The sequence below is a fragment of the Patagioenas fasciata genome, chromosome 19 (assembly GCF_037038585.1).
Source record: "Patagioenas fasciata isolate bPatFas1 chromosome 19, bPatFas1.hap1, whole genome shotgun sequence".
In the NCBI taxonomy this organism is placed as follows: domain Eukaryota; kingdom Metazoa; phylum Chordata; class Aves; order Columbiformes; family Columbidae; genus Patagioenas; species Patagioenas fasciata.
Window position 1 is genome coordinate 7170985 of NC_092538.1, and position 12172 is coordinate 7183156.

Sequence of the window (12172 nt, forward strand, 5' to 3'; positions counted from 1 at the left end):
CAGCTGCTCCTCCTGCCTCACTGTAAGCCCTTCACACCTCGGCATATTAGCAAATTGACTAATTATGGCATTAGTCATGTCAGAAAAAAATGTGTTTTCCTTTCACAGGGTTTCTGGGAGGGCAGGAGCAAGGCACAACAGCCCTTTGCATCAGATGCTGAGATCCAGTTGTGAAATGAAGGGAAAACAGTCCCATCTGGGCTGGATTTTGTGCCAGAGACGCCCTCTGCCCAAGGACAGGGCAGGACAGGTCTGTGGGGATGCCGGTGCTGAGCACTTACTGTGAAGAGGGCAAAGATGGGAAGGGATTTCCGCAGCACAGCCTCCCACGTTTCACATGGGCGTTTGAGCCATACACGGCTGCTCCTGCCTGCCTGACACGCAGGTTCTGTCTCAGCGAAGGCTCACAGTGCTTCCAGAAGGATCCTTTGGGTAGGAGAACTCCTCAGAATGCCTACGCTGCTTTGATACACCTCAGGGGGCTCAATTACATGTGAACTGTGAAAACGTTTCGGTGTTCCAATGCAACACCTCCATCCCCAGTAAGCCCAGTCCTGCCCAGATCCCAGCCCAGCACTCTGATTTTGTGGGCTATGTATTTTTCTAATAGCATGATGAAATACTTGCTATTTTTGCATGAGCCAGGTAATAGTCTTGTCCCCTCTTCCCAGATACATTTTAAAAGTAACATGTGCTTAATACATCAAGAACATGCACTGATTCCCTAGGCATGTAGTTTGAGAGTGAGGTGCTCCCAGGTCACTCTCTCCACGCTGTTTGCATGGCTCTGTGGGATGACAGGCACATCCCTGCTGTTTTTCGGGGCTGGGAGTTGTCACTGGCACAAACCACACTTTGGGCAAGAGAATCGAGCTGCTCAGCTGCTCCCCGCAGGTCTCGGGCAGGCTGAAGAGGACCCAGGGCTGGGAGAGCCACAGGCACAGGAGCTCATGAGCTGGCAGACAGCATGGGGGGGAAGCTGTTTGCATCACTCCGGCCAGGCTGTGACTGCGAGGATGCCTTCCAGGGCAAAACGGCCAGCTGGGAACTCTGCCAACACTAAATTCACACCATTCTTTTACAAATCAGGTTGGTAAGACAAACATGAGGCACAAACTAGTGCAATTTCCATAGCAACCTCAGCAGAGGTTGAAAAGTCTTTTGTAAACATAAGGCTGAACCTGAGGATCAGCTCTGATTTTCTTTGCAGGAGGGGGAAGAGCATGAGGGCTTAATAAATTCAGGTCATACAAATGACCCACGAATCTCAGAAGGAGCCATTCTCAACCTCTCCACTCCTTTTTCTGTCACCCTCTCCGCATGCACAGCACGAAGCTGTCTGAAACCCGGAGCCTGACTTCACCGCTCCGGCTTATCTCCATAAACTACACAAAGGCTTATGCCCCTCTTCCATTGCAGCTGACCTTTACCGACTAATTCTCTGACGCACACGCGGCCTGAGCACATGCCATGCCATTTCTGTAGGGCCACGGCAGCTTGACGAGAAATTTGGCGTGCAGAGGACGCCTGTAGCGCAGCCAGCTCCAGCTCCTCTGCCCCACTCACACCTTCCTTGGAGGTGTTTAAAAGGCATTCAGACAAGGTTCTTAAGGACATGGTTTAGTGCTAGAATTAGGTTATGGTTGGACTCAATGATCCTGAGGGTCTCTTCCAACCAAAATGGATCTAGGAAACAACTACCTTGCAAATAAAATGGGCCCAGGCAGGATCTCTTAGCAAAGCGTATTTTAATAACAATTTTGCACGATCAGGTGTTCTACCTAAAGGTAGGCACCCAGAATAGAGCAAAAAGCCCCTGCTTATTTCCCCCCAAGTCCTGGCTGCAATTTCCCTCCCCTGTTCCCCATTGGTTGGTACTGCAGGGTTTATAGATTACCCAATGTTTACATATTTCATCCATCTAATTCTAACAAGCCCTTTCCCCTTATCAATCTATTTAGATTATGGATTCCTGGCTCTTTGGCTAATCTTCCCCTAGATAGATTTTTTTTAAATACTGATATCAGTATGCATTCTGGGATCAGTTTAGAGACTTTGGTTTACATTAAGCATTCATAGTCTGATGTCTCTTAGTCCTTCCCCCATGCTGGGGTCAGGCACCAGTTCCTCAGTTCCGTAAAAACAACAAGCCTTCATTCAACATTTCTATTCTATGATTCCTCTGTCCTTATCAGACAAGTGTGGGTCCAAGTGTACAAGCCCCCAGCTGGTCCAGGCACTGTTCTGCAAAGCCCAGATGTGAATACAAACGCAGATGGTGCAGCATGTCCCCCCCACCCCAGCTACCTGCCTGCCTTCCCCAGCGCCCAGCAAGGCCGAGCCGTGGGGAATCGCACCGCCGTTCATCACCGTCAGCGCACAAAGCCTGTGGGCAGCGCTGGTTAATTACCAAAGTGACACGAACAGATGGCGCAGGCAGCCTGCCGGGAAGGCACTAGGAAGTCCCGTATCGCTTACGCCGTCACGAGGAAGGGATTTGTCAGGACCAAGGGTGCTGGTGTGAAATGCACTGAATTTTCACCCTCCTCGGTGCTCTGTGGTCAGGTGCTGAGCCCAGAGCCTGGGCAGAGGGCGGCTACTCTGCCCTGGTGAGGCCCCATCTAGAGTTCTGTATCCAGCTCTGGGCTCCCCAGTTTAAGGACAAGGAATTACTAGAGGGAGGTCAGCAGAAACAAAAACACTGAGGGGTCTGGAGCATCTTTCTTATGAGGAGACTGAGAGAGCTGGGTCTGTTCAGCTGGAAAAACCCACCTGGATGTGATCCTGTGTGATCTGCTCTCGTGATCCTGCATGAGTGGGTGGGTTGGACTGGATGATCTCCAGAGTTCACTTCAACCCCAACCAGTCTGTGATTCTGCAATGTGCTGGAGCTGCTTTGCTAATGGGCCCTGCAGGGGACAGGCCGTGCTCGCTGCAGCCTGGAGAACATCCAGGGGGACACAGGGGAACTCAGAGCTCCGGTAAATGCAGCTTCACAGAATCACAGAATGTCAGGGGTTGGAAGGGCCCTGGAAAGCACATCCAGTGCAATCCCCCCATGGAGCAGGAACACCCAGCTGAGGTTCCACAGGAAGGTGTCCAGGCGGGTTTGAATGTCTGCAGAGAAGGAGACTCCACAACCTCCCTGGGCAGCCTGGGCCAGGCTCTGCCACCCTTACTGAGAAGAAGTTTCTTTTCAAATTTAAGTGGAAACTCCTATGTTCCAGTTTGCACCCACTGCCCCTTATTGGTTGTCACCGAGCAGAGCCTGGCTCCATCCTCCTGACACTCACCCTTTAGATATCTGTAACCATTAATGAGGTCACCCCTCAGTCTCCTCTTCTCCAGCTCCAGAGCCCCAGCTCCCTCAGCCTTTCCTCACACGGGAGATGCTCCACTCCCTTCAGCATCTTTGTTGCCCTGCGCTGGACTCTCTCCAGCAGTTCCCTGTCCTTCTGGAATTGAAGGGCCAGAACTAGACACAATATTCCAGCTTCGGAGGGACGCGGTCCCACAGTGCAACTGGGCCCTGGGAGACGTGACACAGGAACCACCTTCATTCCGCAGCACCCGGGGCCCGCGGGGGTCTCTCTTATCCCCTCACTCCCTCAGGCCGCAGCCGCCGCCATGACAGGGCCCGGTTACGTCGCGCGCCGTGACGTCAGAGCGGGGCGGGGCGCGGCGGCGGCTGGAACATGGCGGCGCCCTCGGCCCCGCGGCCGCCCCGGCCCCGCAAGGAGCCGCAGCCGCTCGTTATCCCCCGTAGCGCCGCCGAGGAGCAGCGACTGCGCCTCGAGCGGCTCATGAGGAACCCGGTGAGGGCACCCGCCGGGCCTCTGCTCCTGCCCGCGGGGTCGTGAGGGGAGAGGGAGAGTGAGACCCCCACCCCGGCGGGGTCTGTGAGGGGAGAGGGAGCGACGCCCCGCCTTCCTCATCCCCGGGTCTGTGAGGGGAAACGGACCGATCTCCCCCTCCCACACACACTGGGGGCTATGAGGGGAGGGAGGCCGATAGTCCGGGGTTCTGTAAGGAGGGAGGGACGACCCTCAGCTCCTTCTTGCCCGGGTCTGTGAGGGGAGAGGGACCGACCCCATCACCGCCCTGTCCCCGGGTCTGTGAGGGGAGACGGACCCGTCTTTCCTGGGCTGCTCCTCAGTGCTCTGCCCACTGCTTTTAATGCGGGGAGCTTGGCCCTGGTTCCTGTAACCGGGTGTTCTGATCCTTGTCCTGAGGAGGAGGTGTTTGCCAGGTGTTTGCGGACTCTTACCCGCCTTCTGTGTGTGCTGGAGGAGGCTGAGACATGGCCACGCCGTGTTCTTCCTCTGACCTTGCACCATGTGTCCTCCGAGATCTGGAATGGGAGGTGCACAACTCCCTTTAATTATTTCCTAGACTAAGGGTAGTGGAGGCATACTCGGTTTCTGCGAGTGCGTGGAGGTGCTGACTTCTTTCTAGTTTCCATACTGAAAAGAAGCGCAAACACTCCTGATGCTCCTGGAGTGTGTTGACCTGCAGGTCTGAATGTTATTCTCATTTTCTGCCTGCTCCTGATCCCTATGTGTGAAGGAGTTACTGCCAACTGGTCAAAGAGGCTGTTGTCAGACACACCATGTTTCAACAACGTGTTAAAATTGCAGACTTTGCTCCTAGAAGGTACTGATGACTGGTTGGTTTGTTCTTGCAGGAAAAGACTGTACCAATTCCTGAAAAACTGAATGAATGGGCACCACGACCTCCCCCGGAGTTCGTTAGAGATGTGATGGGTAACAATACTATTCTTCAGATAACTGTGGGGTCAGCTACATTAAACTTAGAAAAGCATTTAATAGAAAAGGCCAGAGGTAGTTTTCTGTTGTTGCTTATTTTACTGGATAAAAGAGGTATGAAATGTGCTTTGAAAGTTGCTTTTTTGAGTTTTCTTTGGTACTTGGGTTCCGTGTTCCTGCTTGTTGTCAGGATGCAAAGTGAACAATGTCTGTGGCACGTGGACTGCCTGCAATGAAATAAGCTGCTGCTCTGGTGATGACAAGTAGATGATGATAAGTAAATCTGTCCTTTCCAAGGATCTGAGAGTGCTCTGGGAACTTAAGAGGTCCCTCTTTTGAGTGCTTTGAGTCTGAATCTCAGGCAGTGAGAAGCAGGCATGTGCAGTGGACATGATTGTACAAGGTCAGGCAGGGAGCTGGCAGCTGTGTGAGGAACCCAGCCCAAGTATTCTGCTTACACTTTTACCTACAGGGATTAAATGCAATAGTTGTGTAAATTGTATCTACATGTAGAAGTTATGTCTTTCTTTGTGACTTTCATCCTTATTAACGATCCTTTGTAGAGGCTGACTGGTTCTTATTTCAGAATAATTGATCTTCGACTAAAGGTTTTGTATGCTTCTAAATAAACTGTTCTGCTTATTCTAATTCCCTCGTGTCTTTTTCAAGTAACTTTGCTGCGTGCTTGAGTTGCACTGTCTTGTTTTTGTGGAAGCGCTTGACGTGTTGGGATTCTGTTAGTATCAAGAGCACCCATATTGCAGTCCCAGCTGCCGTGTTTTAATTACCGGGTGTCTTCTTTGAGGCACGTATTTGTGTGCTTTGCCTTGAGAAATGGCTCAGGAGACAGAGGAAGAGAATGGAGTGCAATATTGAAAGCTCCTGTGAGACTTCAACATGCAGACTGATGCCAGGAAGAGAGAGCTATAGGGATTTCTTTATGAAGAAAGAGTCAAAAACTGTCAGTGGTATCTGTTGTGCATAGGGAAGTATAATATGATGGGCTTTATCACCTTATTGTTGATGTTTATTTTTGGGATGAGATGCTGAAAATTAGTGAGAAGCAGGCTTGGTAGGATGTTTTAGCTCACCTCTGCCTAGAAGAGCATGGGGTGTGCATTTCATCTCTAGTTTTTTTACTGCCTCAATGTCCGGCTAAGACTTCATTCTCTCTAGGAGAGCAACTGCAGTGGACCATAAGCATATGGTTTGGTAGCTCGATTTGGCAAGCGATTTGAGCTTATATAAAGTGGTGACACACTCTGTGCATTGCTAATAGATTTTCATCTTGCAGTGCTCTTTCATGTGTCCTATCCCTCAGCATCTAGCTGTAGTAATTTGTGAGCATCTAGTATATGTGTATATTATTTTCTAGCAGATTAACTCTTCTTCCTTGTAGGTTCCAGTGCTGGAGCTGGGAGTGGGGAGTTTCACGTATACCGGCATCTGCGTCGGCGAGAGTACCAGAGACAAGATTTCATGGATGCCATGGCTGAGAAGGTCAGCAGGACTCTTTGTAATCCCCGCCCCCTGACCATTTGATGTTCATTGCAAATCTTTTCTTCTTTTAAAGTCATGTACGAATAATTCAGTTCTGAACCACCCCTTATCAGAGGATAAATGTAGGAATATATGGTGTGTGATGTCTGTCAGTATTGAAACATTTGGTGCTTTGTGTCAAATGTGCCATGTCGTCTCTGTTCACTGGGGTCCTGGCACACAGTAAGAATGCACATGAATGTGTGTGTTCTCAGGTTGGTTTGAAAATGCTTTAAAAACTAGAAGTTCCTAGTATCACTGTCTTGCACAGACAGGATCAAAGCAAGTGCCTGTGCACAGAGTCTGGACCTTTTTTATGTTTTGGTTGAGTAGAATACCACCTCTTTCAGAGGGCGTTATTGTTTTACTCTCTTGGCCAGAATGTGTCCTTTGATCTGCATGTTAATGTTTGTGTCTCAAATTATTCTCTTGTTTTTTACTGAAACATTAGTAACGGCAGAAGCCAAACCTCCCTTATCTGTTTTGGTGAGGTTTTCTCCCTCTAAAGGCGTCAATGTTTGGCTCAGACTGCAGGTTAAAAATGTTGTCTGTACAGAAGTCATCCCTACCAGTATGGCTTTTGTATAAAAAAAGTAGCCAGACAAAATCTGGCAAAGCTCCCTTTTGTATTTTGCTAAAAGGCTTCTCCCTTAAAGGACATGACTTTGAAAAGAAGTATTTTAATTTAGATTGTGACTAAAGTATGATGTGATCAATTACAGCAAAGACTAGATGAAGAATTCCAGAAGAAACTGGAGAGGAATAAGATGATTGCAGAAGAACAAACAGCAAAACGCAGAAGGAAGCGGTAAGGGCAGATTGTTCCCAGGAGGCTTGACATGGAAACCCTCATGCCCCGTGCCTCATCTGTATCTGCATGCTTTGGCTAAATGCTGTCATTCTGTGTCTGCATCTAGCAACTGAGAAGTCTGGCTGTGGAAATTAGTTTTGTTAATGTCATTGTTTGGTTTCTGAAGATAGCTGTAAATTTGGCAGGATTTGCCAGCACGGTTTATTTTCTGTGCCATCGTCAGCAGGATAACTTTTGACTGGTTGAGCAGCTTGTGGTGATGCTGTGGCGTTGACGGCAACACGCCTCACTGCATATTTGTTATAACAATGTCAGGAGAGCTTTATTTGTGCATCTGGCCTAAATAAATGTCTGAAACAGCTGACACCAAGCTGCTTAAGTGCAAAAATGGGTGCTGCGTAATGGGTGCATGTATGGGTTTGGACTAGCAGAGCATGGCCTGATGCTGTCCCCTGTACACCGTCAGTGTGACTAGTCCAGGTTAGCCTGGGAATACGGAACAGGCCACTGATGAGTGCAGTATTGTTAAAATCAGTAGTCGCTTCTGCCTACCTCATTGAAATGTCTGGCAGGTCAAGTCCAGTAAATTAGATGGAAAAAATAAAAAATATTAAATATATCCTTCTCTTAAGACTTAGATAAAGTGAAATAGTTACAAGATTGATGCTCTCAGCCGTTATAATGCAATGATACAAGAATTTAAATTCCACAGTCTGTGCCCACCATACCTTTCAGAAATAGCAGGGTGTCGTGGCTCAGCTCCCTCAGAGGGTCTGACCCTGAGCAGCCTCTCTCTTGCTGCTTGGAGAAATAGGGCTTCACATCTTGTAGCTGAGAGCTGCTGCCAAAAGGCCTGTGCGGAGTGACTCACTGGCACATTAGCACAAAAGTGGACAACACAAATACTGTTGCCATCTTGCTTTAATTTAGTGTGGTCCAACAGATGGCCAGCAAGTCAGATCTGGCCTGCTGCCTTTTGCCTGGCTGAGGCGGAGAGCAACTGTTCAAACAGCAAATGCTGCCTCAACACTCCTAACACTTCCTCGTCCCCCTTCTGTAGTCTAATGGAGAAGGTACTAAGTGGCTTTGCCCTGTAGCAGCCCCTCTGAATTCCCTCTCCACCCTTTCTCTTCTGTCCTGACCTAACAGGCACAGTACTTGGCTCTCTGTTTCAGGAGAATTTGTTTATGGTGTTAAGGGAGGAACATGAATCTCAGGTTGCTCTGCTCTGTGTCTGCAGTTAGACTGCTGGGTTACTTTTGCTGGGCAAACAGAGCTGGGTCGTGTGAACTGAAATTCCCTCTCACTTGGAACATTACTCTTAGGGCCCTACATATTGAGGATGTACAGCCAAAGATAAAGGTCAAAGCATACTGTGTTATTTTTTTCAATTACTGGGATGACTTAATTTATTTTCCCAATGTTCAGCTCCAGCAGTCTGGGTTTTGACACCATTGTCCCTTTTTGTTTATTAGGCTCGCTAGCTAAAGTGTAGGGGCAGTTTAATTTTTATTCCGTCTGTGTCCTTGGAGATTTTTGCATAGGATATAGTTCTGGCTGCAGTAGTGTCATGAAAGACTTGAAAAAAACCCCAATTCCATTAGACAAAAACAACATAGAAAAGTTTCTGTTGATCATGTGTCTTAAATTTGCTCTTGCTGAATTTTCAATTGAGGCCCAATTTAAAATGAACTTCTCTTCTGAAGTCTGCTTTTCCAAAATGTCTGCAATATGTCCTTTATCAGTGTACGAATGTGCAGAAGCTTTACAGTGTTGGATTTGCAAAAGAGTCTTCTTGTCTTTGCTTTTTAGCCAGAAGTTAAAAGAGAAGAAACTGCAAGCTAAGAAAAATAAACTTGAACAAAAGAAGCAGGAAAAAGGTCGGTGGAATTTAATTTTCTTTTCTCAGGACTTAGTTCTGTTCCCTAATTGAAGCCCAAAAGGGTCTGTTCCACCCTCAGCCCCAAGCATTCTCAATACATGGATAGAAAGAATTCAGCCTTAAGCTTGTTATTTTAGCTAATGTTTCTAAAGTCCTCTTTGAAAGCCATCTATGTTGAGATTTAATCTTACAAATAGCTTGGCTGTTTGTGAATATTTTCTCTTTATTAGGGGAAATTCTGGACAGAAAACATTGGAATCCAGCTTTGTTGATTGTGGATGTTTTGTCCCAGCTATTCTGACAAACTGCAGATTTGGAACATCTGCTATAAAAGGCAGTATTGTTAAAGGCTCTTCTTTTTCTGACTGCGTATGGGAAAACAGGTGGAAAAAATACACAGCAAGAAACTGAGTTATGATTTTGTGTGTAAGAAACTGAGCCACCTTGGTGCCATCTGTTCCACATGATTATTTTATTTGACATAGAAATAAACATGAAAAAAGATCCGACTGCCTCTGTTCTGCTGCAGTCTTGAAAATTAATGTGCAGCAATGTCAGTGTAACTGTTTGCTCAAACTTTTGAATACTTGTTGCTTCCTTTCAACGAGATATTTTAGCTTATTCTTTCAAATAGTCCTTTGTGGATTAGCGCACTAACTCTGCAGTAATTCTTAAAAGTTACAACCGTTTCTGATAGTTGTGCTACAACAGTGAATTGTCGGATAATTCCACCTTATTTCTGGTTTGCTGCTCAGAATTGGATCTGTTTCAGCTGAGCCAGTGCCAGCCTCACATATAAATATGGGAGGACAAATTAATCGCCAGGTTAATTTTACTTGTGACAGCAAGTGAATGTAGCAGAGTGGATTTTTTTTTGTGCTTTGTTTTGGTTCTGTTTTTTTTTTTAAAGCTACTTGTTTATGAAGTGTGACTGGGAGGAGAATTTAAGTATGAGTCAACATACTTTTGTTCACTTCAAGGGAACAAAACAGAACACCCATCCCTTTTGGGAGTGGCTGGGAGAGAGGGGAGCTGGGTCGGGGACTGGCACTGTGGTACAGGACTGCCATGTACCTGTTCTTGGGCTGTAATGGTTTTGTTCAGCATAAGGAAGTCACCTTCTGGAAGCCAGAATCCAAACTCCCCTGTCTTTTGAATAGTTCTTAGCTCTTTGCAGTTTGTCGTTCTCTATTAAAAAAAAAAAAAGCAACAGTGGACATAGAAGCCCCTGATAGCCACCTTTAGTCTACTAGGTATGTCTTTTTCTAGTTTTGTGTGCCCTGGGTTGAGATCTGAGGGTTTTTCCAAATTAATTGAAGTGTATTTGTTGGATGTGGCAAGCAAGCATTCATCTTTCTTTTTGAATGAATAAATAAAACTTCTGACTTGCCATCTTTCACCTTAGTTGTAGTAAAAACATTAAGAATAAAGGCTGGTGCTAAATAAGCTCAGCGTTAAAGTTGTGTTATTATACAGACCCCGAATGAAAAATGAAAATACAGAACTTCACCATGCGGTGGCATCAGACCATTAATCCTAAATCCTGCGTGTGAGTGGTCAGAGCATGAGCTGAGTGTGACTTGATTTGAGGAGCAGTAAAGGTACAAGAGCTGCTGGGAGCAGCAAAATTGCTGTTAGCTGCAGGTCCCACTTTATGCCATACCTAATTTTCATTATCCGTTATTTAATTTCTAGTAGGTGCTTTCTGGTCTTTTAGCAGGCTTCACAAGTTTTCAGTGACCTTCATTATTCTTACACATATCGTAATGAGTTCCTGGACTCACAGGATACCGAACAGTCTGTAGAAGTTCATGACACCTTGTGGAGTTTCTGTAAACTCTGTCAAAAAAAAACAAAGGTGTCGAAATATACTGAGCCTTGCCTGTGGCTTCCCAGTGCCTGCATTCTTTAACAGTACGCTGTGATACTCAAAAGGCCATGCAGGTTGAGAATGAGATAATTCTATAATTTCACTCTATAATTCATCACTTCTGCATTTGATTACCTCTGATTGAAATAATGTTCAGTTGGAGGTGATGCTGTTGTAATGATCGACTTGGCACGGAGGTAATGTTGGATGTAAGGGAATATTTCTCCAAGGGAGAATTTGATATTCTGAGCTCGATATCACTCGGTACATGATACATGTTTCCTTAGTGTCTGGGTCTACTTTGCTGTGATATATTTAACAAGGACAACGCATGGGAATATGTTACCCATTGGTACTAATTAGTGTGACCTGATCCACGTTTGCTTAGCACTTGAGACTATTTTGTTTTGAAATACTTAACAAGGGAGACATGTGGGGATATATTGTCAATTTATCCTGTTTGTGTTTGTAGAACCTGATCAATCTCAAGAGCGAGTCAGCAGCGAGGATGATGAAGAGGATAGCAAGGAAGAGGAAGAGAAGGAAGATGATGCTGAAGAGCCAAGTTTTGTGATGGGAAGAGGATGAAGCCTTTCAGGGACAACTGCAAACACTGTTCATTGCTTTATATCCAGGAGCATGAAAGTCTTTCATCTCAGCCAAGCAGAACCCATTGGCGTATGTTATATCTGCTTAATGGTGAATGACCTTCACGGCACAGGCCCAAGAGATATTGATAGAGAAATGCCAAATAAGAGGGTTTTTTTCTTAATTGCTTGTATAACTGCTGTGCAGTCTGCTCTAAGTTTGCTCTAAAGAGTCAGCCATAAGTCTCTCTGACCCTAGAGTTCTTTCTAACATGGCCCAGAGTGTTCTGCCTGAAAGCTAAAACATATCCATTACTCTTTAAGGAAAATATTACTGTGAGGGCTACATATTCTACTTACGTCAAAGGTGGTAGTAGTGGGATACATGAATCTAAGGGAAGAGTTTAACCTAAAGTAGAAAAGTGGTCTGTAGCCAGACTCTCCTGCACTGTGAGTGTTCTGAATTTGGGGTTTTGTATGGGGTCATCTCTAACCCAAAGAAATCAGTTTATGTTGCTAGACAAGTTCTATAGATTTTTAAGCAGGATCCCTTTTTTATTGCTACAACATTCCCTATTACTTTTCTTCCATGTTTTTTAAATGAATAAAGGGGATGTATTGGATTGTTCTGTCTTCCTTTTTTTTAAGAGGATTTCAGCAAAATAAAGAGATGCTTGCAGGGCTGCAGGAAGGGACAAAAACACCAAGTGATGTGGC

General features: G+C 46.0%; 1 protein-coding gene across 1 annotated transcript; it reads left to right on the forward strand.

Moving 5' to 3' along the window:
- Positions 1-3675: 3675 nt before the first annotated feature.
- On the forward strand, positions 3676-12078 carry PRKRIP1 (PRKR interacting protein 1). The gene is made up of 6 exons (XM_065853417.2): positions 3676-3815; positions 4685-4763; positions 6166-6266; positions 7028-7113; positions 8929-8996; positions 11341-12078. Exons 1-6 carry the CDS (start codon positions 3696-3698, stop codon positions 11454-11456), a joined length of 570 nt encoding a protein of 189 aa, XP_065709489.1. The 5' UTR covers positions 3676-3695; the 3' UTR covers positions 11457-12078.
- The last annotated feature ends 94 nt before the right edge of the window (positions 12079-12172 follow it).

Bases quoted from the DNA above. Each gene is read 5' to 3' on its own strand.
- PRKRIP1 (XM_065853417.2), top strand. From the start codon at position 3,696: ATGGCGGCGCCCTCGGCCCCGCGGCCGCCCCGGCCCCGCAAGGAGCCG. The intron at 6,267-7,027 runs GTCAGCAGGACT...GATCAATTACAG, and splicing joins TGGATGCCATGGCTGAGAAG to CAAAGACTAGATGAAGAATT. The intron at 8,997-11,340 runs GTCGGTGGAATT...TTGTGTTTGTAG, and splicing joins ACAAAAGAAGCAGGAAAAAG to AACCTGATCAATCTCAAGAG.